Source organism: Mastigoproctus giganteus, chromosome 1, assembly GCF_048544385.1.
Source record: "Mastigoproctus giganteus isolate SK-2022 chromosome 1, ASM4854438v1, whole genome shotgun sequence".
NCBI classification, from domain to species: domain Eukaryota; kingdom Metazoa; phylum Arthropoda; class Arachnida; order Uropygi; family Thelyphonidae; genus Mastigoproctus; species Mastigoproctus giganteus.
In genome coordinates, this window is record NC_143575.1 from 5651223 (window position 1) to 5675502 (window position 24280).

General features: G+C 37.1%; 1 protein-coding gene across 2 annotated transcripts in view; it reads left to right on the plus strand.

The window, feature by feature from the left end:
- pea (ATP-dependent RNA helicase pea) overlaps positions 1 to 24064 on the plus strand; it is a 358942-nt gene extending 334878 nt beyond the window's left edge. For both annotated transcript variants that reach the window (XM_090371271.1, XM_090371265.1), the window contains exons 24-26: positions 498 to 694; positions 23110 to 23289; positions 23731 to 24064. In XM_090371271.1, coding sequence (XP_090227397.1) covers positions 498 to 694; positions 23110 to 23289; positions 23731 to 23953 — 600 coding nt within the window. In that variant the 3' untranslated portion in view covers positions 23954 to 24064. The remainder of the gene's footprint in view (positions 1 to 497; positions 695 to 23109; positions 23290 to 23730) is intronic.
- The last annotated feature ends 216 nt before the right edge of the window (positions 24065 to 24280 follow it).

Sequence of the window (24280 nt, forward strand, 5' to 3'; positions counted from 1 at the left end):
TTTTTTTATTATTATTAAATTTAATGCTTCAATACAGCATATACTTACCAGGTGGAAAACCTTGACACAGTCTTTAATATCTCGGTAATAAATGCTTCTAGATCTATTTTACATAGTCTGACTGTACTTTAGACTAAAAAAGACCCAGCTCATAAGAGATGCTGAAAGCTTGCCACCAATATGCTCATCATCCTCCTGGACAAGATGCTCCAAATTCTGTAAATGCTATAACAAGATTGTTATATTGTTGTTTGTTGTGATATCTGGAGCTGTCAAATTCAGTGTTCTAGGCATAAACAGTAGCTCGTGGGCCATCCCACAGGTTTTCCAGAATTAAAAGTACCATTTTAAATGGGTCTCGGTATTAGTAGAAAACTGACTTGGATATTAGCAGGAGACATGCTCAGCTTCTGTTATGAGTTGGAACTATTTCACATTCCATAATTATATTGAAAGAGATTTATATTTGTTTTTCTACTGCATTTTTAATGTTTTAGGATAAACAAGCACTAGCAGATCAGAAGAAAGCTAAATTTAATCAGTGTGAAGGTGACCATTTAACATTATTGGCAGTATATAACTCTTGGAAAAACAACAAATTCTCTAATGCTTGGTGCTATGAAAACTTTGTACAGATCAGAACTTTAAAGCGAGCCCAAGATGTGCGCAAGCAGTTATTAGGCATTATGGATAGGTGGGTTTGTGTATAGAGAATTTTTTTTTACATGTTTTTTTCTTTTTGGTTTGTTAGTTATAATAGTTTATTTTTATATAGATTTTATGCATATGACATGCTAAACAGCTCCTCATTAGTGCTATATTAGAATCACATTACCTGTTTTTTTTTACTGGCAGACTTTGAGAGAGCTCAATTTTTGAGTGGCCTTGTATATTTCTATTTCCTCTCCTTCACCTTACTTAATTTTTTTTAAATGAATATACTGTTTGTATTTGTTATGTATGAAAAGTTTTAAAAATAAATTTGAAACTGTTCTGCTTCAGAGCTGCAAACAACCTAAAATTTCAGACTGGTTCAGTTCAAAAATTTCTGAAGTGGTTTGGTTTGCGGTCCAGTTCAAAAGGCGATTTTGACCAGTGGTTTGGTTCGGTTCAGTCAGGTATATCGTATGAAATAATTCGTATAGTTTCTTAGTTCATTAATGATAGTAATAATATCACATTATAATAAAATATTACTATAAAATCTTATTTTAAATAAAATTAAATTATATTAATAATATATTTGACAAGTAATAAAATCACATGTTAATCATTTGAAATCTGATTGAAAAAGGAGCAGAAATTACCAAAACATTAACTTTGAATATTAATCCCTTCTTGTATTCAGTACTCATAAATGTATACAAGAGAACGTTTAATTTGGAAAGAAAATAATCATTCAAGCAAAATTTTTAATATAATTTAATAATACTAAGTAAGGCAGATATTTTCAGATAATATAAAAAAATCACAGAAAATGATGGCAATAAAACTTTAAGAACAGAAGAAACAAACATGAATTACAAGCCAAATATTATTAGTTATTCAGATAATGAACATAAGGAATTAATGTATCAAAATAATTTTACTTTGAAAATTGATCATGAAATCTTAAAAACAACATATATTACATTGGTGATTTGAAATTAATTATTTAATTTTAAAATAAAATGCCCTCCATTAACCTCAAGCCTAAACAACTCCTCTTATCAGTCAAAATGATCTTTAATGTCAAAAAGCATCTTTCTATACTTGCTTATGTGGCAGGAACTGCAAAGATTACTTTGGCTAGCTGATAAAGCTCTGGGTGCAGTAGCATAGGAACATCTTGGCATTGGGGCAGGTGCCAAGGGTGCCGGTATCAGAAGGACACCACTGACAGGCCACATCAGTTCCGTGCCCGGCTATTTCGACACTCAAGGCTAGCTGACAAAATGGCGCCCCTATTAATTTTCACTAAATGGCATGTTTTTCAGAGGGCGATTTAAGCCCGCATGCAGCCAGACATAAATCTGAATACATACAGCAGTATGCTATTTGCAGAATGTGACTTTGAAGGAACCAATCAGGCAACCGCTTTATCAGCACATGCTCAAATGCATAGCAGTTCGCAATTCACTCACTGTGCACGTTCTGCAATGCTGAATAAATTAGAAGTTATAAATAATGTGTGTATAAGGTTTTTGTGGTTGCTATATAAACAGGTAATCGTAAATCTTGTGATTTATCATTTAAATAAAACAATGATGGCAGCATTAATATTAATATAGAACATGTAAGTCTGAATTTTAATGATCCAACCACATGGAATTTTAATATCCACAAAAACAATCTCTTATAGTGCAACACAGTCCTGAACATACAGTGTTAAGTGCACTATATGTTCAGTGTATCCTATCTTAATGGCCGATGTTTGAACAATTCGTGGAAATACAAAAATGAAGGTATTGAAAAAAAAGAGAAGAAATGGTTATTTTATTGCAAAAACAAAGTTGCAGACAAAAACAAAATATATTGTTTTCCTTGCCTGTTATTTGTATCTGGCACAAATAATGTTCCATTTTGCAGCTCAGATGGATTTAGGGACTGCAGACATCTAAATCCAAATGTTCTATTTCACAAGAATTTATTACAGCACATAAACAATTTGACAACTGGAAATTATTAGAAAAGGGTCTTCAAAATGGGCTAATTGACAATGTTGCACAAGCAGCAGTAAGAAGTGAAATTTGGAAATGGAGCCATATAGTATTAAAATGTATATTGTTCTGTGCTGAAAATAATTTGGCATTTTGTGAACATGTTAGTAATATCGATACCAAAGAAAAAAAATTATGGTATATTATTAAACTTGATCAAATTTGTCAGCCAGCTTCATGTTGGTATAAAAAATGCTCTGGAATTGCATATTAAACATCACAATAATTATTTATCGCCAGAAATTCAGAATGAATTTAATAATTTGTTAGCATCACAAGTACAAAGTCAAATAATGAAAGAAATCCAAATTGCTAAATATTATAGTTTAATATTTGATGGCACTCCAAATGTATCACACAGAGACCAATTAACAGAAATTATTCGGTATGTAAAGTTTTCAGTCGATAAATATGCAATTGAAGAAAAGTTCGTCGATTTTATAAATACAAAAGGAAAAACAGGAGAGGGAATTGCATCAGAAATTAATGAAAATCTAATTCATGATGGCATATTAATGGAAAATATATGTGGTCAAGGCTACAATTAATGAAACTAATATGCCTGGAAAGTATAAAGGTGTCCAAGCCATATTTCAAAAGGAGACTCCTCTTGTTCGGTATATTGCATGTTGTGCACATAATCTTAATTTGATAGGTGAACATACGGCCAGCATTAATGCTGATGTTGTGTCATTTTTAGGAATTATACAGTCATTGTACAATTTCTTCTCTTCATCCTCTAGCAGATGGGAAAAACTATCATCGGTCATAAAAATCTGTCTGAAGAGACGTACCGATACAAGGTGGTGTTCAAAAGTGAATGCCACAAGTACCGCTGGTAACTCCGACAAATTAGTTTAATTGTAGACGAAGTGAAAGATGATTTTTTACTTGGTGACACATTATCTCTTGCTAAATCATTGCACTGTCAAATAAGTAGTTACAAGTTTATCGAGTTTTTAAGCCTGTGGAATTTGATACTGGAAAGGATAGAGTCAACATACGAGGGGGGTATCAAAAGGTTCGTGCCCTTACCTAGGAATAATAGCCCTAGAAAGGTGAAACTTTGCAGCAACTTTAATCCTTTTCTATGTACTCTCCATGTATAGTAACACATTTCTCCCATCTGTGGATCAGTTATTTAATGCCTTGATCATAAAGTCCACACATTTTGCCTGAAATCATGATTCCACTTCATTGACACATTTCTCCCATCTGTGGATCATTTATTTAATGCCTTGATCATAAAGTCCACACATTTTGCCTGAAATCATGATTCCACTTCATTGATGACTTCCTGTGGAGGTGGTGTGCTTCCACTGATTTGACATATCTTTAATCTCTGGATCATGCTGGTACATCCATCATTTGTCACCAGCCAATCAAAAAGTTCTCAACATCAGCATTACACAAATTCAACAGTTGGCAAGAACATTGCATTCAACATGACGTCTGCAAAGGCATTAGCAATCTTGGAACCCATCGTGCGGAGACCTTAGACATGTGCAGATGGGCATGTAAAATGCCGGGGGCAGACCCATAATTAATTCCCACTGCATTTGTGATGAAATTAATTGCACAAATCTGTCGCTCAGCACCAGCTGTCTCACTGTCTGTGGATGTTGATGGCCTTCCTTCAGCTCATCAAAGACACTTGTATGACCGCACTGGAACACCCATTTCCACTTTTTTTACAGTGTCATAGGATGGAAAATTCTGCCCATACAGAGCTTTTCTTTGTCAATTTCCTGAGCTTTCTTGCCCTAGAAATGCAGGAACTTGGTCACTTCTCGATACTCCACTTTGTCGACCATAGCGTCCTTCCTCAGATTCTGGGCTCCACCTCTGGTGTACGATGCTTACGGGAATGAAATTTCACATGTTAGTTATTGAATATGTAGACAACTTATATTAAAAACTGCATCTTCCTACTGAAGTTTTATCTACGTCAGGGTACGAACTTTTTGATACCACCTCATATCACTGCAAAAAAAATATCAGGATATTTATCGATCATCTGTATTAATTAAAGGACCTGTAGATTATTTTAAAGATCTAAGAAATAATGAAATTTATAATGCTTTTACTGAAATTTAGGAAACTTGAAAAGAAAAATGAAAATATTACCAGTTGAAAAGAGGAAGGCGAAATGAAAAAAAAATTAGCAGGTGTGCATGGTGAAGATGAATCATCGAATTTTTCTTTTCTAATGTGTATAAGGCCTAACTACAGAGAATGTGCAGCACAGCGAATAGATACCATAATACCCTGAACACATAGATCATGGAAAATTTCCTTACATACATTTGTATCACTAGTCAATAGTCTCAGATTCTTTGATATCTTCAGTATCATTATCGTCCATATAGATTTTTCCTGAGCAAGTAATTTGAATGATTTTAGCATATTAGCCCCGTTTTCCTTTGTTAAAGAATACACTTGCTCTAATTTAATTTCGAATTATTTCAAGACACTTGAAACTATTTTGCGTAAATTACTGTTCATAGCCCAATTCCTAAAATCGTTGCTTGTAGCCCGATTCATAAAATCATTCAATTCTCACATCACAAGTGTTTTTAGAACAATCTTGTCGTTATCAAAAAATTGTACATTTATTCCCAAAATTGACTTCTGAAATCAAGTTGCAGTACCTATTTTCGAAGAAATTAATCTGCTCTTCAAAACAGCTGTAAGTTCTTTACACGAATGATTAGCTTGTCTAATTATCTCATATTGAATATTTTGACAATTTATCTGAAGTTTACTACCAAGTCCCATAATGTGGGACTTGGACTTGGATGTTTGAACCAAAAATTGAACCACATTTTCCAAAAAATATTCGTTCGGTTAGCGGTTCAGAAAAAAACCTGTTCAGTGGTTTCAGCTCTGTTTGCGGTTCAAAAAATGGGTTCGGTTTGCAGCTCTGTTCTGCTTATTACTTGGTCCAAATAATTGCCACAAGACTGCTATAGTATTAATTATTACTGTTTATCATTAGAATTTTTCATTGACCTTACTCATTTCTTACTAATCTATTAGTAAGAAAGTTATTTTCATAAATAATAGTTCTTTATCACAAGCCTTTTTAAACAATTCCATTGAATGGGGTTAAGGCAATGTCTGTAACTTTATGCTTAGCAACCAACAAATCAAACTATGTGGTTAATATGATAACATTTAATCAGTTTTTTACTTTGTAGAGTTAATGTTGAGATCAGAAGGAATGAACACCCTGTGGTTTTGCAGCCCAGGTCTGCCCCTTCCCCAAGACCCTTTCCATGCGGCCTATAGCAACCTGCTGAAAAAATTGGTGTTTGGTGTTATTGGCATGAAGCCTTTATTTCTTAATCTGGAGTAAAATTTCAATCTGCAACTCACGTGGCATTTTGTGGACTTTTGTTTTCTATAATTTCTCTGAATTTAGAAGTGGGACCGCATTCTCCTGTACTTATAAACGTGAGCAGCTGTTTTCTAAAATGAAATACATAAAATCAAAACAAAAAAATTAGGCTAATAGGCATAACCTTCAGATAAACTTGGAATAGCTACTATAAGTAGTTTTTCAAACATTGGTATACTTGTCCTAATGTCCAAATCCAAAAATTACATTAATATGAAATTTTTTTTTTTTTTTTTTTTCATTTTTGTGTTATGCTAAATAAAACAATTTATACAATTGTTTTATTTTCATTCCATTTGTGTTAGGGTGTTTTAACTGTAATATTCTTAACAAACAGTTTTAGTAATTATTGCTATTAATATTTTCTCAAATACCTCATGCTTCTGAAAAAACCACCCCTCTCATTGTTTAAGACACGGGAGAAAAAAGAAATCTTTTTATGTGAATTCATTGAAGACTTATAGTGTACATAATAGGTAAGTATATACATACACACGCTGAGTTTGCTTTCCATTGGCAAAGCAAACTCAGCAAACTGGCATTCCCCTCGCTGAATAACTCCTCATGGGTGAATGTAGATGCAAAATACTCATTTAGTTTGTTAGCTACCTGAGCAGGATCATCAACAGTTGACCCATCGATATCAAGTGGACCAATCTGATTTATCCCCTTCCTTCTAGAGTTTACATAAGTAAAGAACTCTTTGCTGTTTGTTTTTCTTTGCATCCCTTGCCAAAGATTTCTCGTAATCTGCCTTCGCCTGCCTAACCTCCTTTTTAACTTGGTTACAGATCAACTTGTATCTATCATAGGCTTCTGTGTCACGTGTTAATTTGTATGTATCCCATGCATTTTTCTTCTCTGCCATATGTCTCATTAGTTCATCTGACATCCACTTAGGCCTAAACCTTGAACAATATTTCTTAGTTGGTATGTAAAGCCTAGTAGCTTCCAAGATTAATTCTTTGAATGCCTCCCATTTTGAATTTACTGTTGGTAACATCATCAGTTGGTCCTACCATATAGAATTTAAATACTATCTCAGACCACCGTAGTTACCTTTACGAAAGCAAAAACCCTTCCCTTTACTCCTGATGGTAGTTACCTCTTTGAGTAAATCCAACTTCAGCACACTGAGATCACTGCCACCTAGTGGTTCATTTATCTGCAGATTCTTAATGCATGAAGAATCACTACTGATAATCAGATCAGGAGTATTACTCCCTCTAGTTGGCTCCCAAACATGCTGATGTAGAAAACAATCATCCAGTAAATCCGCAAAAGCCTTGCTAGTGTGTGACCAACCCACAAATTCCAGTCTATATGTGGGAAGTTAAAATCTCCCATTATAAGACACTCTGATTTACAGGCCCGGTCTATTTCGCTGTACAGTTTTTTTATTATACTCATCAGAGTTGTTAGGCCTATAACACACTCCTACTCTCAATTTTGATCTCCCAGTGCTTATGTCACACCAAACTGCACTGTCCAACGATGTCGACTGGCTGCACTTCCTTGGATTTTGTGCAGCCAGTCAACATCATTGGACAGTGCAGTGCCTATCCTTCCTGTACTCATTGTACTCCTCAAATTCCAGTTCTGCATTCCTTATATCTGTGAGACACCACGTCTTTGATATCCCAACACTATCTGCCTTTGATGTTTTGACTAACATCTCAAATTCTTCAAATGTATTTACCAAGCTCCTAGCATGGGTGTATACGCAAGTATATTCCTATTCTTAGCTACCCTAACACAACCCATGTGTTTACTTGTACCGCAATGACTCCCAGCAGTCTCTGAAATATCCTGCATCTTGTTTTCCAGGCTTCTGCTCATTCCAATAGAAGCAGTGCAAGAATCACTTTCACCTCTGCCAGTGGCTACTGTTAATCTATTAGTCCGTGTATCCCCCCCCCCAAGCTAGCAGTTTTCCGAACCACCTAACACTGCCTCGATAGCATCAGCAAATATTCTTGCACCCTTTCCGTTTAAGTGTATCCAATCCTCTAGAAGCAGTCTCTCCTGTTAACAAGCACAGACCAGGCTGTAAAAAATTCTACCACTTGAGCCTTGCACAATCTTTCTAGGGCTGAATTGATCGACGAGGCTCTCATCATATACTCCCTCCTATTGTGTCTGGACAGAATTGCAGACACTTTCGAATTCAACCCTTATTCTCGGCTTTTCTTCAGCAGTGACCTGTACTTGTTAAGTAATTCTGTCAGTCTCCTCTTAATATCATTAGTGCCAACATGTACAACAATATCACCTTTTGTGCCCTTAAAAGATATCTTCTCATCAAACTTTGCCCCTGGCAGAACATTTATGTAGATGTTCCTGAAGTTGTTCTGATTCATTTCATTAATCACCCTACTCACTTTTGTATCATCAGTAAACTTAAACATTAAACTTGAAATTCCCTCATAATTATCATTAATAAATATTAAAAATAATAAGGGGCCAAACATCACCCTGTGGTACCCCACTCATAACATTAGTCTGTGAAGAGCAGGGCCATTTATAAACAAATCACTTAACCATCCCTTTATCTGTAGTATTAGCTTGTCCCTAAATGCCACATTACTCAAATTTATACAACTGTTAGCATTAGCAAAGTCACGTGATGCAAGAAAGTAAGCTTATATATCATAAGCCAAAAAAAAAAAAAAACCCTTATTTCACCCATCCACTCGCTCCAAATGTTTGTCAAGTTCTGCCTTGAATCTATTTAAGCTATCAACTTCTACAACAACAGAAGGAAGTTTGTTCCAGCAATCAACCACCCGCTGGCTTCCGCACATCTATCCTACAACTGTCTTTCCTCAATTTGAATTTATGCCCGCTCAGGCGATTATTTTGAGCAAGAGGAAGAATCCCATCAGCATTGAGCATGCTCAAACCATTCAAGGCTTTATACACTTTAATTAGATCACCTCGCAGGTGGCGCCTCCGTAGCCAGATGGGCAGGAGCGGCAGTGCGTAGCACACGCTTCTTGATTAAACTGGGGTTCGAGCCCATGACCACCAAATACGGAGGATGCGGAAAGGTCAGGGAATGACCACCGCATATCCCTGGAGCAATATGGCCTTAGTTGCTAATGCTCCTGAAAACCAAATAACAACATAACCTCGCAGGTGCCTAGTCTCCAGACACTGTAATTTGCAAAACTTAAGCCTTTCTTCGTAAGAGCAACCCTTTGTTCCATTTACTAATCTTGTTGTCCTTCCAACAGCTCTACATCTTTCTTAAAATGATGCGTAAAGACCTGTATACAGTACTCAAGACGTGGCCTGACCATCACCTTATACAAGGGGATAATCAACTCCTTATCCCTACTAGAAAAATTCCTGTATATCATTGATAAGACACCTTGAGCTACTCTTGCAGCCCGTCTGCACTGCTCAGAGAACTTCATATCTGCCTGCACAATTACACCCAGGTCCTTTTCATTCTCTACCACTGTCAGTGTGGTACCACAGAGTTGATACGTTAATCTGGGATTACTGCTTCCCATATGTAGTAGTTTGTTCATGTGGAATGGTATCAAGGGCTTCACTGAAATCCAAGTATGTGATGGCAGAGTTATTTTTTGCATCCATTTCCTTTCTGACTGCCTCAGTGTAGCTAATCAGATTGGTCAGGCATAATCTCCCTTTAACAAGTTCATAATGCGATTGCCTTATAGCTGCACTTTATCAAGATGGTCCTGCATTAATTCTTTAACTATTGACATCATTTTTTCCATAATACAAAGAGTAAAATACTCTTTGTATTATGGAAAACTTTACACTTTCTGCCCTTGTGAATTTGCACATCTTCAGTCTCAAGGGATGTCTCCTGAATCCAAGGTTGCTATCAGTATTTTAGCTAAAAGTGTGATTGCTTCTTTTAACGTAATTCAATAATTTAATCTACCCCAGTGTACAGATACCATACGTCTAACACTGATTTTTTCATTTAACTTCCAATCAGTGTTAGACATATGGTATCTGTAATTTCTAAAAATTTCTTCATATACAAATGTAGATGTGAAATATTTATTTTGTTTTCCAGCAATCTACACAAGATCATCAATAGTTAAGCCTTTTGTATCCAGTTGACTGATGTTGTTTGTTACTTTACTTCTAGTGTTAATATAAATAAAGAATTATTTGCTATTTTTCTTTGCTCTCAATATCTTCTCATAATATGGTTTAGCTTATGTATTCTGCTCTTTAGTAACTTAATTTCAGACTAATTTACCCTTACTATTGGAATCTGTTCCCTGTCAATTTATAATCATCCCATGCATTTTTCTTCTCTACTACTGAACTCATCAGTTTATCTGACATTCATTTTGGACTGTGAACCTTGAACTGTGTTTCTTAGTTGGTATATAAAAAGCTCAGTAGCCTTTAAGATTGCTTCATTAAGCCAAATAACTACATACATGAGCAGTACAATTAAGATTACAAAATGATTGAAGCCATTCCAAAAAAAAGTTTGCAATTGTAGCATTAAATTGTTTTCTGCATAAATAAAGTACATGCAAAAAAGGCAGATGGCATAGATGTCAGTCATAACAGCACTACTATCATAAGAAGGGAAGAACAGTGACTGAATTACCTTGTGTAGATTTTATCCACTATAAATCAGGATCATAAAGAGTTTAAGAAAAAAGCAACTGACATTTTTTTCATTACTTTCAACCACTAAGCACGGAAGATTTACCGGGATTTGCCAATGTGTAAACTCCCATGGATTGATGTTGTTGCCTGCCCTAGATATTAAATTCAGGACTGCACTAATGACTTGAAACTGCTGGAATACCCTGCTGCTTCACCTTTGAAGATAACACTGGCAATCGTAGTTTCCCAGAAGGCCATCTCAACGTTCAGAATTCAGATCCAAGATGACTAAGATTGGAGTGAGCCACTGATGATTGACCAGTTGCTAATTCATGTCATAATGGAGAAAAATACTTGAAAAACAAGTTTCGAAGTTGCAATATTACACATATCCATTTTGAAGTTCCAGTATGCTTTTAAGAATTTTACCCTCATCAAAGAAAAATGCTCTTTGAAAATGTTTTGAATCTAAAATGATACCCAGAAAATTAACAGAAATAGCTTAGACTTTCTGGTGTGGAAGAATTCCACACCAGAAATGCATAGCCTCAGAAACACAGGAGCCATAGTTAAACAAAACACAATATACTGTGATTTTCTGAGGTTTATGTATAGACCAAAATAATTTAAATATCCACAAAATTGGAAAGAGTAGCTAGCACACCAGAATTACATGTGGAGAAGTCAGAGTAATGACACCTAATACCTAATTTTATCTTCACTTTTTGAGTTAGGACTGGTTTTTTTAGTTAGGATTATCTATTGTAATGAAATCCAGTTCACCAGCTGAATCATTGACTAAACCTAAGAAATTCTTTAGTAGGATTCTTTCTGAAATCTGAAGAATAGATCCAGTGATTCCAAAATAACATTGTAGAACCTTAAGCAGAAAATGGGAATGAACTGCGTCAAAAAAATAATATAATAAAATGCAAATCCACTCTAGAATCCCAGGCGAAGTATGTCCTTCCTATTAGTTGTTGAATGTCTATCCAAACCGTAGCGAATTTCACTCAACCTTTGAACTCTCAATGATGGGGAAGAAACTGAAATCAAACATTAGTCAGTGACATTTGTGGAGGAACCTCTTTTTGGGGTTGGAAAAATATTATAGGCATTTCACAATTTGAGCAGCACCCAAGAAACTAAGACTTTATTATGCAGACCCACAAGCATATCTAATATAAATAAAAAGACACAAACTTAAAGCTAAAATTAGGAATCCCATCAAGTCTCACTTCTGAGATATCTAGCAGCTTCTTGATCATACTTTTAATGTCCTCTTTTGAACAAGACGCCACCAGATAAAGGATCCAGTAATAGGTCAACCACCTATTGTTCAGTATGTGATGACATAGGAGATCCTACTGAAAAGTTAGTATACTAAAGCACCAACCTGCACAACATCACCTTTTATACCCTTAAAAGCTGATAACCGTTCAGAAATATCACTAAATCCATCCCCCACAACCAGCAGACATACCCTAGTCCTATTCCACCTGTCCTTATTGCATAAAATATTCTGTTTCTCTGACAATAGTGTGTCTAAGAAGAACTATCACCTGTGGGACATCAGCTTCTGCTTGTGTGTTCTGGCTGGGCAGTTAGGTGCATGAAGGTAAGCTCTTGTGGTGAGGTGGGCAGCTGAGTACTTGAAGACACACACACACACAATGCAAACAACAACAAGGCCTTCTTAGGAGAACTGTCTTTGGAATTCTCACTCCCATTCCAGAGCATCCTCATTGCATTGAGACATGCTTTGCTGTTCTGTTCTGGGGCATAATTTCAGTTTAAAAAAAAATTCAGTTAGACCTGCAGCATTGTACATCAAACTATGCTACTACCACTCTAGTAACACTAATATATAAGTACAATAATAATACATATTTTCACTAGACTATTTTTTGTGTGTGTGTGTGTGTGTGTGTTACATAAAATTTATAATTATATACCCACAGAACCATACACAAAAGAAAATTACTTATCTTCAGTCCTGTTTAGAAACCACCCCACTTTTATGGTCAAGAAACCCAAAAGCAAACCTGTATATTGAGGTGCTTAAACGAAACACTTTGGAATTATCACAAAAAAATGTTTTGAAGTTACAAACTCACAAATGGAGAGCATCATCATTTCCCCAGAAAGGGAAAGTAAAGCTGTGTACCAGGTAAAATCTGTGCATGTATCTTAAAGAAGAAAGTTATATTAGCATTAGTAGAGGCATATGATGCAAGAAAGCAAGTTTATGCAGCATCAGCAAAAAAAAAAAAAAAAAAACACGCTCCCATTTCACCACACCGTTCGTTCTTAAGTACCTGTCCAGCTCAGCCTTAAATTTATTTAGGCTATCAACTTCCACATCAAAGGATGGAAGCCTGTTCCACCAACCGACCCCCCCACTGGCTAAAGGCAAACTTCCGCACATTTTTCCTACATCTGTCTTTTCTCAATTTGAATTTATGCCCTCTCAGGCGATTATTTTGAGCAAGAGAAAAAATTCCATCAGCATTGAGCATGCTCAAACCATTCAATCACATCACCTCGCAGGAGCCTAGTCTCCAGACACTGTAATTTGCAAAATTTAAGCCTTTCTTCGTAAGAGCAACCCTTTGTTCCATTCACTAATCTTATTGATCTTCTCTGTACTCTTTCCAACAGCTCTACATCCTTCTTAAAATGAGGCCTCCAGACCTGAATACAGTACTTAAGGTGTAGCCTCAACATTGCCTTATTTATTTATTTATTTTTTTTTTTTTATGTAAACCCCAAACACGAGAGGTATTAGGACCTATAGTACTTAGTACCGTGCTTCAGTTGGAGGTTGAGAAGATGAAAGAAGCTATTGGTTGACATTGGACTTGAACTTCTGTAGACTGTAATCTTCAGGAAATACATATGAAGGAAGGTTGTTTCAGAAAACGGCGGTTGAATGAATAAACGAGGAAGATGAAAAGTTGGTTCTGTGAGTTTGAAGTTGGACAGTAAATGGATGTTGGCTGGTGGCGGCACGTGTTCGGACTGTTTTGAAAGAGAGAGCAGGAATTATAGAAGCCAATTCAGAAGAACAGTGCCCATGGAAGTATCTATAGAAGAGGCATGCAGCAGAAACAGTGCGTCTATGAGAAAGCAAGTGGAGAGACTCTGTTAGAGATGAATCATTAATTAACCTAACTGCCCTCTTCTGAATGGAATCAAGAAGCCTGAGAGAGGTTTTGGGGGCACCACCCCAGATGTGGGAACAATATTCCATGGCAGGGCGGATTTGCGATTTATACAGAGTGAGCAGCTGTTTGGAAGAAAAGTAACGCCGAGAGCGAAAGAGAAAACCAAGTTTTTTAGATGCAGAGGAAGCAATGTCTATAATGTGCTTGTGCCAGGAGAGATTAAAAGTCAGGGTAATCCCCAAAAGAGATATATCATTTTGCCTAGAAATCGGTGTGTCACTAAAGATAAGCATAGGAGCAGAAGAATCCTTTTTGCGAGATAGACAAGACTGAGTTTTAGAAGGGTTGAAATCAACTAAGTTGTCTTTGCCCCACTGGAGAATTACCTGAAGATTGGCATTTAAGGAATTGGTAGCAGATTTTCGAGAAGTTGAAGCTGATTGAGCAGGACAAGGTTTCTCAAAATGGAAAGTTGAATGCAATGTGCTATCATCGGCAAAACTATGGATAGGATTTCCAATCAATGGAAGAAGGTCATTGATATACAAGAGGAAAAGAGTGGGGGAAAGAACTGAACCTTGGGGGACACCGGCATTAGTGGAGAAGTTAGAAGACAGAGCCATCTACCATCGCCCTCAGTGAGCGATCAGAGAGAAAACTGGATAACCAATTACTAAAAACAGTTGGCAAACCATAAGATGGAAGCTTGTTTAGAAGACCTTTATGCCAAACACGATCAAAAGCCTTTGAGATGTCAAGAGCAACTACTTGTGTTTCACCGAACCTTTCCATTGAATTAGTCCATAACTGGGTAACATAAGCCAGAACATCATCAGTGGATCGACACTGATGGAATCCATACTGGCGATCGTTGATCAGACGGAAGGTTTCTAGGTACTTTAAGAGTTGGTGGTTAATTGATTTCTCCATTACTTAAGAAAGAGCAGAAGTAATTGCAATGGGATGATAATTGGATGGGAGGGATTTGTCACTCTTTTTAGGAACTGGCTGGATATGAGCAAATTTCCAAGCAGAAGGAAAAACACCTTTCGAATAAGAAAGTCAAAAAAGGCAGCAAAGAATACGAGTAAGTTCAGAAGCACAGGTTTTGAGAACAAGTGGAGAAATACCATCAGGAACTGGAGCTTTCTTAGCATCAAGATTCATCAAAATCCTTCTGATATCCTTTTGAAGGAAGACCACAGGAGGCATTGAATGGAGTGTGTTGGGAATGGTGGGAGGTGTTTTACCAAGATCATTAATACATGACTTGGAAGAAAAATGGGATGCTAGCAGGTCAGCTTTATCCTTGGCTGAAGTGACAACAGAACCATCTGGTTTGGACAGAGGTGGGAGCAGAGATGGGCAAAAGTTGCGGCCAGTATCTTTGGCAAGAGATCAGAATGCTCAACTACCATTAGGCAACAAGCAAGTTTTCTACTCTTAGCCTGTTCAAACTCTAGTTTGGACTGATTAATAACTGCTTTACAATTGTTGCGAGCTTTGGTGTAGGCAGAAAATGAAACTGGAGAAATAGAAACAAGCCAATTACGATATGCAACATTCTTCTCTTGAATAGCCTTGGCACATTTATTGGAAAACCAATGTTTAGATAAAGCCAAAACTGAAGTCTTGTCTAAATGATCGTGCAGTGCTTCTTTAACCAGTGCTCCCATTAGTTTTCCTGGAACAGAAGTTAAACTAACAGGTCTATAATTACTTGTGTTGCCCTTTGATCCTCCTTTGTGAATTGGGGTCACATTTGCACATCTTCTGTCTATGGGTATCTCCCCTGAGTCCAAAGAAGCTCTCATAATTATGGGTAAGGGTTTGCTTACTTCCTTTGCTGCCTCCTTTAATATCACAGGATAGATTCCGTTCACCTCGGGTGCCTTTTTTATGTTTATCTTCAACACTTTCTCCTCCACTTTCCTCTCAGTTATTACAAAATCATCCAGCTCACTTTCAGATTTTAACTCGCCTCTGGCATCCTCCTCCCTGAATATCTCCTCAAGGGTAAATGTAGATGCAAAATACTCATTTAGTTGGTTAGCCACCTGAGTAGGATCATCAACAGTTGAACCATCAATATCCAGTGGACTAATGATTCATTCCTTTCCTTCTAGAGTTTACATAGGTAAAGAACTCTTTGCTGTTTTTCTTTGCATCCTTTGCCAAATATTTCTCATAATCTTCCTTTGCCTGCCTAATCTCCTTTGTGACTTGGTTACAGACCAGCTTATATCTATCATAGGCTTCCGTGTCACCCATTAATTTATATGCATCCCATACATTTTTCTTCTCTGCCACATGTTTCATTAATTCATCTGACATTCATTTAGGCCTAAACCTTGAACGATATTTCTTAGTTGGTATGTAAAGCCTAGTAGCTTCCAAGATAAATTCTTTGAATGCTTTTCATTTTGAATTTGTTGTTGGTAACATCATCAGTTGGTCCCACCGTATAGAATTTAAATACTGTCTCAGATCACAGTAGTCACTTTTACGGAAGCAAAAATCCTTCCCTTTACCTCTGATGGTAGTTACCTCTTTGAGTAAATCCCACTTCAGCACACTGTGATCACTGCCACCTAGTGGTTCATTTACCTGCAGATTCTTAATGCATGAAGAATCACTACTGATAATCAGATCAAGAGTATTACCCCCTCTAGTTGCCTTCCGAACATGCTGATGGAGAAAACAATCATCCAAAAATCCAAAAAAGCCTTGCTAGTGTGTGAGTGACCAACCCACAAATTCTAGTGAATATCTGGGAAATTAAAATCCCCCATTATAGGACTCTCAGATTTACTGTCCCAATCTATTTCCATGTACAGTTCCCTATTATACTCATCAGAGTCATTAGGCCTACAGCACACTCCTACTCTCAATTTTCATCTCCCAATACTTATGTCACACGAAACTGACTCGACACTCCATTGTCCAGCGATGTCGACTAGCTTCACTTCCTTGGATTTTGTGTTTTTTAACTAATAGTATAACCCCTCCTTCCTTCCTTCCTTCCTATCTTGTCTATCCTTCCTGTATACATTATACTCCCCAAATTCCAGTTCTGCATTCCTTATATCTCTGTGATACTACGTCTCTGCTATCCCAACAATATCTGCCTTTGATGTTCTGAGCAATACCTCAAATTCATCAAATTTATTTACCAAATTGCTAACATTGGTGTACATGCAAGTATATATGCACCTGTTCCTATTCTTAGCTATACTAACACAACCAATGTGTTTACTTGTACCGCAATTACTCCCAGCAGTCTCTGAAATACCCTGCATCTTGGTTTCCAGGCTGCTGCTCATTTGAATAGAAGCAGTGCAAGAATAACTTTCACCTCTGCCAGTGGCTACTGTTAATCTATTAGTCCTTGTATCTACCCGAAGCTAGCAGTTTTCTGACCCACCTAACACTGCCTCGATAGCATCAGAAAATATTCTTGCATCCTTTCTATTTAAGTGTATCCCATCCCTATAGAAGTAGTCTCTCCTGTTAACAAGTACAGACCAGGCTGAAAAAAAATTCTACCCCTTGAGCCCAGCACAATCTTTCCAGGGCCGAATTGATCGACAAGCCTCTCATCACATACTCCCTCCTATCGTGTCTGGGCAGAATTGCACACACTTTCAAATTCAACACTAATTCACGGCTTTTTTTTCAACAGTGACCTGTACTTGTGAATATGTATTGTTGAGTAACCTTGGGGAAAGAACATTGAAATTTTGCGCAATATAAAGAATGCTTTTGATCAAATATTTACACTAATGCAAATTATACAAAAGATATAGTAACATAACACGTCCTTGAGCTTGTCACAGACATTCTCTCAGATATGCCATACAAGCTATACTTGCTACCTGAGAGTCTAAAACGCTGATGGAACTAATATTCGGGTGACACTTAAGTCAAGTGGACCCAATTTCGGCGAAGTCCGGACGGTCTGTGACAGCCAAATCCTCTGCTTGCACCTTCACGATGGTGGGACTGTTAGTAATCCTGGGTATAACCTCCATGCACAAGTATATGGTGGGTGACCACCCAGGTGTGAACCAACATAAGCAGGGGTAAAGTGTGGCGCCCACACCACATGGACGAACGCCGCCCCTCTATGTTACCAGGCAGTACTAGGTGGTAGATGACTCTCATCAACTGGTGAAATGCCACCACTTTGCTTATTGGAGGCTTGAAGAGGTGGAACCCATGTTTAGTCTCTAGAGCTAAGTTCCAGTCAACCCTTCCCTATCTCTTCCCTCATGCAGTATAATTGATGACTTTTGAGGTTATGATGAACATCGTGGCAAGATCCAATATTCCTTACATTTCGAGGGTACAACTCTAAAACGGTGTTTGCAGGCCGGCCGCTAGTTAGTACACCAGACCGAACCTATTGGTAACTCTCTTCCGGATCAGCTAGTGTATAATATTGCTACCTCTACTCTGCCAGATAGTGACTGGAGGGAGTCCGAGTAGTGTGTATGCAGGGAGCATTGTCGAGGCCAAGTTATGTCAAGGATCTGGATATATTCTTACCACATGTACGCCATATCCAAAAATATCATTACTTCATACAGCATGTCCCACCCACTTTTTCTTACTATTGAATACACCATGAATTGTCTAACTAATAGAGCAAGCTTATCTGCGAAAAGATCTAAACCTCCCAAGCACTTCCTAATTCATTTCACAAATATACGTGGTCTCAATTCTAATCTCAACTATGTCCATTTCCACTTGCAGTCTGGAAAAACCCCATGTACTTTTTCTGACAGAATCTCAGTTATCGGTTGATTCAACTACTGCTCATCTCAGATACCCAAATTATTCGCTGTATGATTCCTTTTGCCTCGAAGGTGGTACTTGTGCATATGTCCGTTCTGATATTCCCTGTCAGAGACTTGGCAATTTGGATTCTCTTCTCTTTGATATTGTCTGGCTTAAAATCTCTCTACCTCATTGTGTCAAATTCATCTGTTGTCTCTACTGTTCTCCCAACTCCACTAATCACTTGAAGCTCTTTGACTTCCTCTCTTTGCAACTTGACTTTCTCCAGTCCAACTTTCCTAACAGTGAGGTAATTTTCCTTGGTGATTTTAATGTTCACAACTCCAGTTGGCTTCCGTTTTCTAGTCACACCGACCCAGCAGGTCAAGATGCTGAGGCTTTTGCAATTACCAATGACCTAGCACAGATTGTTCATTTACCTACAAGAATACTGGACAATCCTAATCATACAGCCAATACGCTTGATCTTTTTCTCACAAACAACCCTTCTAAGTACACGGTCGAAGTGAGAGGTCCTTTAGGCACTTCAGATCACAACTTGGTGATTGTCTCTTTTCCGATGGAGCCTTTATCACATGGCTATTCCCAACCTCGTGTTGTTTGGCATTACAAAAATGCAAAATGGGATGACCTGCGAGACTTCTTTTCTTCTTTTGATTGGTCAGATTATTGTTTCAAAACTTCTGATGTCAACGTTTGCACAGATCATGTCAGTGAAATTATTCTTGCAGGAATGGAATCCTTTATCCTACACTCCACTTTAAAATCTCGTCCTTTATCTAAACCTTGGTTTTCCAATAAATGTGCTAAGACTGTTCAAGAGAAGAATATTGCATATCGTAATTGGCTTCTTTCTAATTCTTCAGTTTCATTTTCTACCTACACCAAAGCTCGCAACAATTGTAAAGCAGTTATTAATCAGTCCAAACTTGAGTTTGAACAGGCTAAGAGTAGAAAACTTGCTTCTTGCACTGATGGTACCTGAGCATTCTGGTCTCTTGCCAAAGCTATTGGCCGCAACTTTTGCCTATCTCTGCTCCCATTCTGTCCAAACCAGATGGTTCTATTGCCACTTCAGCCAAGGATAAAGCTGACCTGCTAACATCGCATTTTTCTTCCAACTCATGTATTAATGATCTTGGTAAAACACCTCCCACCATTCCCAACACGCTTCATTCAATGCCTCCTGTGGTCTTCTGCCAAAAGGATATCAGAAGGTTTTTGATGAATCTTGATGCTAAGAAAGCTCCAGGTCCTGATGGTATTTCTCCATTTGTTCTCAAAACCTGTGCTCCTGAACTTACTTGTATTTTTGCCGCCTTTTTTCACTTTCTTATTCCAAAGGTGTTTTTCCTTCTGCTTGGAAATTTGCTCATATCCAGCCAGTTCCTAAAAAGGGTGACAAATCCCTCCCATCCAGTTATCATCCCATTGCAAATTACTTCTACTCTTTCTAAAGTAATGGAGAAATCAATTAGCCGCCAACTCTTAAACTACCTAGAAACCTTCCGTCTGATCAACGATCCTCCAGTATGGATTCCGTCAGTGTCAATCCACTGTTGATGTTCTGGCTTATGTTACCCAGTTATGGACTAATTCAATGGAAAGGTTCGGTGAAACACAAGTAGTTGCGGCCGACCGGGCTAGCCGAGTGGGTAAAGTACCTGCCCGGCAACCCAAAGGTCGCGGGTTCGATTCCCGCCTCGGGCTTGGATCAAAGTACTGCAAAAACCTTGGGAGGTGCAATATGGCCACAGAAGCCGATGCGCCAACAACTACCAAATCAAAAAAAAAAAAAAAAAAACAAGTAGTTGCTCTTGACATCTCAAAGGCTTTTGATCGTGTTTGGCATAAAGGTCTTCTAAACAAGCTTCCATCCTATGGTTTGCCAACTGTTTTTAGTAATTGGTTATCCAGTTTTCTCTCTGATAGCTCACTGAGGGTGATGGTAGATGGTTCTCTGCCTTCTAACTTCTTCACTAATGCCGATGTCCCCCAAGGTTCAGTTCTTTCCGCCACTCTTTACCGATCTTCAGGTAATTCTCCAGTGGGGCAAAGACAACTTAGTTGATTTCAACCCTTCTAAAACTCAGTCTTGTCTTATATCTCGCAAAAAGGATTCTTCTGCTTCAATGCTTATCTTTAGTGACACTCCGATTTCTAGCAAAAATGATATATCTCTTTTGGGGATTACCCTGACTTCTAATCTCTCTTGGCACAAGCACATTACAAATATTGCTTCCTCTGCATCTAAAAAACTTGGTTTTCTCTTTCGCTGTCGGCGTTACTTTTCTTCCAAACAGCTGCTCACTCTGTATAAATCGCAAATCCGCCCTGCCATTCAATATTGTTCCCACATGTGGGGTGGTGCCCCCAAAACCTCTCTCAGGCTTCTTGATTCCATTCAGAAGAGGGCAGTTATGTTAGTTAATGATTCATCTCTAACAGAGTCTCTCCACTCCCTTTCTCATAGATGTACTGTTTCTGTTGCATGTCTCTTCTACAGATACTTCCATGGGCACTGTTCTTCTGAATTGGCTTCTATAATTCCCACTCTCTTTCAAAACAGTCCAAACACGTGCCGCCACCAGCCAACATCCATTTACTGTCCAACTTCAAACCCATAGAACCAACTTTTTCATCTTCCTCATTTATTCATTCAACTGCCGTTTTCTGGAGCAACCTTCCTTCATACATATTTCCCGAAAATTACAATCTACAGAAGTCCAATGTCAACAAATATCTTCTTTCGTCTTCTCAACCTCCAACTATAGGTTCTAATAGTTGTACTATAGGTTCTAATACCTCTCGTGTTTGGGGTTCACATAAAAAAAAAAAAAACATAACAAAAATATCTATATTTAGGATTTATTGATTTTGATAAATCATACAGTAAAATAACTGGAAATCTGCTGTCTCAATTAAAATTTTAGAATCAAAGAAGGTAATCTTTTACAGAAAATAAAAAGTTTGTATAAAGATGACAAATCGGCAATGAGAAAAGAAGGAACCATTGGAAAATAGTTTAAACTTGGAGTGAGGCAGTGCTTACCTTATCACCATCTCTTTTTATAATTTCATGGATCATATAATAAAAGTATATAAAATACTAATAAAGTTTAATGTGCAAAATGTAAAAATCACTCATGTTTGCAGAGGAGAGTGTTTTTAAATAGCAGCCTCAAGTTCTTCAGGGCTGTGAAGAATTTGGCATAAAAGTTAGTTATGCAAAATCAAAAGTTACACTGGTTGAAAAAGACAAAATTTATACTGCTGGCTAAATAACCAAAAACTGAAACTTATTAACAAAATTAATAACAAATTATTAATTTCGTCTAGAAACAATCTTTAATGAAGGTGGTATATTATACGTAGAAATAAGCTAGAGAATAATTAAAGCAAAAAATATAGGGAACCAGATAAATTCATTTGAAACAGAAGAGGAATTGGCAAAAAGGAAAATTATTTGTTTATAACACAATTTTTAAGCCTATGGTGTTGACAGCTGGGTAAGAAATAATTAAATCAATCAAAAATTAGAATCTTTAGAAATGAGTTTTAACAAAAATAAATGGAGCACATGGAAACAATGGAAAGCCATATTGCAAGTTAGGAAAATCTTGAGTAATAAATATCCAATCAGAAGTATAACACTGTCACCATGAACTTCAAGTCATCGCTATGCAGAAGTGGAAGGATTCTATTTAAGAAGTTTGTTTTTGTTTGTTTTGTTATTTGGTTTTTAGGAGCATTAGCAACTAAGGCCATATTGCTCCGGGGATATGCGGTGGTCAATCCCTGACCTCTCCGCATCTTCCGTATTTGGTGGTCACGGGCTCGAACCCCCGGTTAATCAAGAAGGGTGTGCTACGCACTGCTGCTCCTGCCCATCTGGCTACGGAGGCGCATTTTAAGAAGTGGAAGGATTGGGAAACTAGGGGAAAAGAGGCTAAATGCAGATATTATATGTTTATTATAGACTGAGATCAAATTTAGATTAGAATCGGTATTTTAAATTATTTCATTATACGTATATATGATTACTTTTCTTTAAAATTGTAATTAATCTAAAAACTAAACTGCCTTAATTACCCCAATATCCCTTTACTTCTAAAATATACTGCATCTGGTGGTGACCTTGGGTTCATACTCATGGCGGTATGACTACAAGTGAAGTAAACTTACTGCTGAATTGGAGGCGAGGTGCAATGGGCATGTTTTCAATATGTTCAAATCCATGTGATACCATGATGGTATCATATGGATTTGAACACATGGTTTGGCAACCTGTAAATCGACCACTCATCTATAATAGGCTTCACTGCCATATTTAGTGTTATGATTTTTCAGAAACACTTAGTAATATAGTTATTTTATATAATGCCATATTTGTAAAAAAATGTTTACTGTTGATTTGTTATCTTTAAAACAGGCACAAACTAGATGTAGTTTCATGTGGTAAAAATACTGCAAGGGTTCAGAAAGCTATCTGCAGTGGCTTCTTTCGTAATGCTTCTAAAAAAGATCCTCAAGAAGGATATCGGACGCTGGTTGATGGACAGGTGGTGTATATTCACCCATCCAGTGCCCTTTTTAATAGACAGCCAGAATGGTAAGTTTATAATATCTGTTTCTTTGATTAAAATTAATTAATACAGGGTGTCCACAAACATCCTTTCCTAAAAATCTAACTCGTTATTTTATGAATAAGATACATGATACAAACCTGAAGCCACTAAATCGCTGAGGTGTTTCAAACAACCTGTGCAACAATTAGAGAGTTAATGTAACTCTTCTGGCAGTTTTCCAAAAGATATAATGAATGATTCCTTTATTGAATAAATGAATCATTCATTTTTATTATATTAGTCCTCTGAATATTTTGGGAACAAGACTGATGGCTAGTACTTTCTGTTCTGTTAATAATAAAGCCAATTTAGGAATAGATCCATTACTAGTTTACACTAATGGCATCTCTCAGTATTAAAAATATTAGAGTAAATATTTATACCAGCTCAGAGTGTTATTTATTTTTATTTATTTCCTTTTCAAGGGTTGTGTACCATGAACTTGTGCAGACTACTAAAGAATATATGAGAGAAGTTACAACTGTTGATCCCAAATGGATGGTAGAATTTGCTCCAGCATTTTATAAATTTGCTGATCCCACCAAGTTGAGTAAGCACAAGAAACAGCTTCGACTTGAGCCACTATACAATAAATATGAGGAGCCCAATGCCTGGCGCATCTCTCGAGTACGGCGACGCAGAAATTGATTTGCTGTACTGTGTATATATCAATTGTATATATTTTTTAAGACATTTATTTAATGTATTTATATATACATATACGTGTGTGTATTGTGCAACTGTATGAATGCTAAAGACCCCCCCCCCCTTTTTTTTTTTTTTTTTTTTTTCATCAAAATGTAAATTTCCTTGAAGAGGCCTTGGGTGATGGAGATAAATTTCATAGTAAAGCATAGCCATATGCCAAGCCCAAGATTATATAACATAAGACTGCCTAAACCAAAAACAATTCATTAAAACTAGATAAAAGATTTTACAATAAAACTGTCATATAATTAAAATATGATACAATCA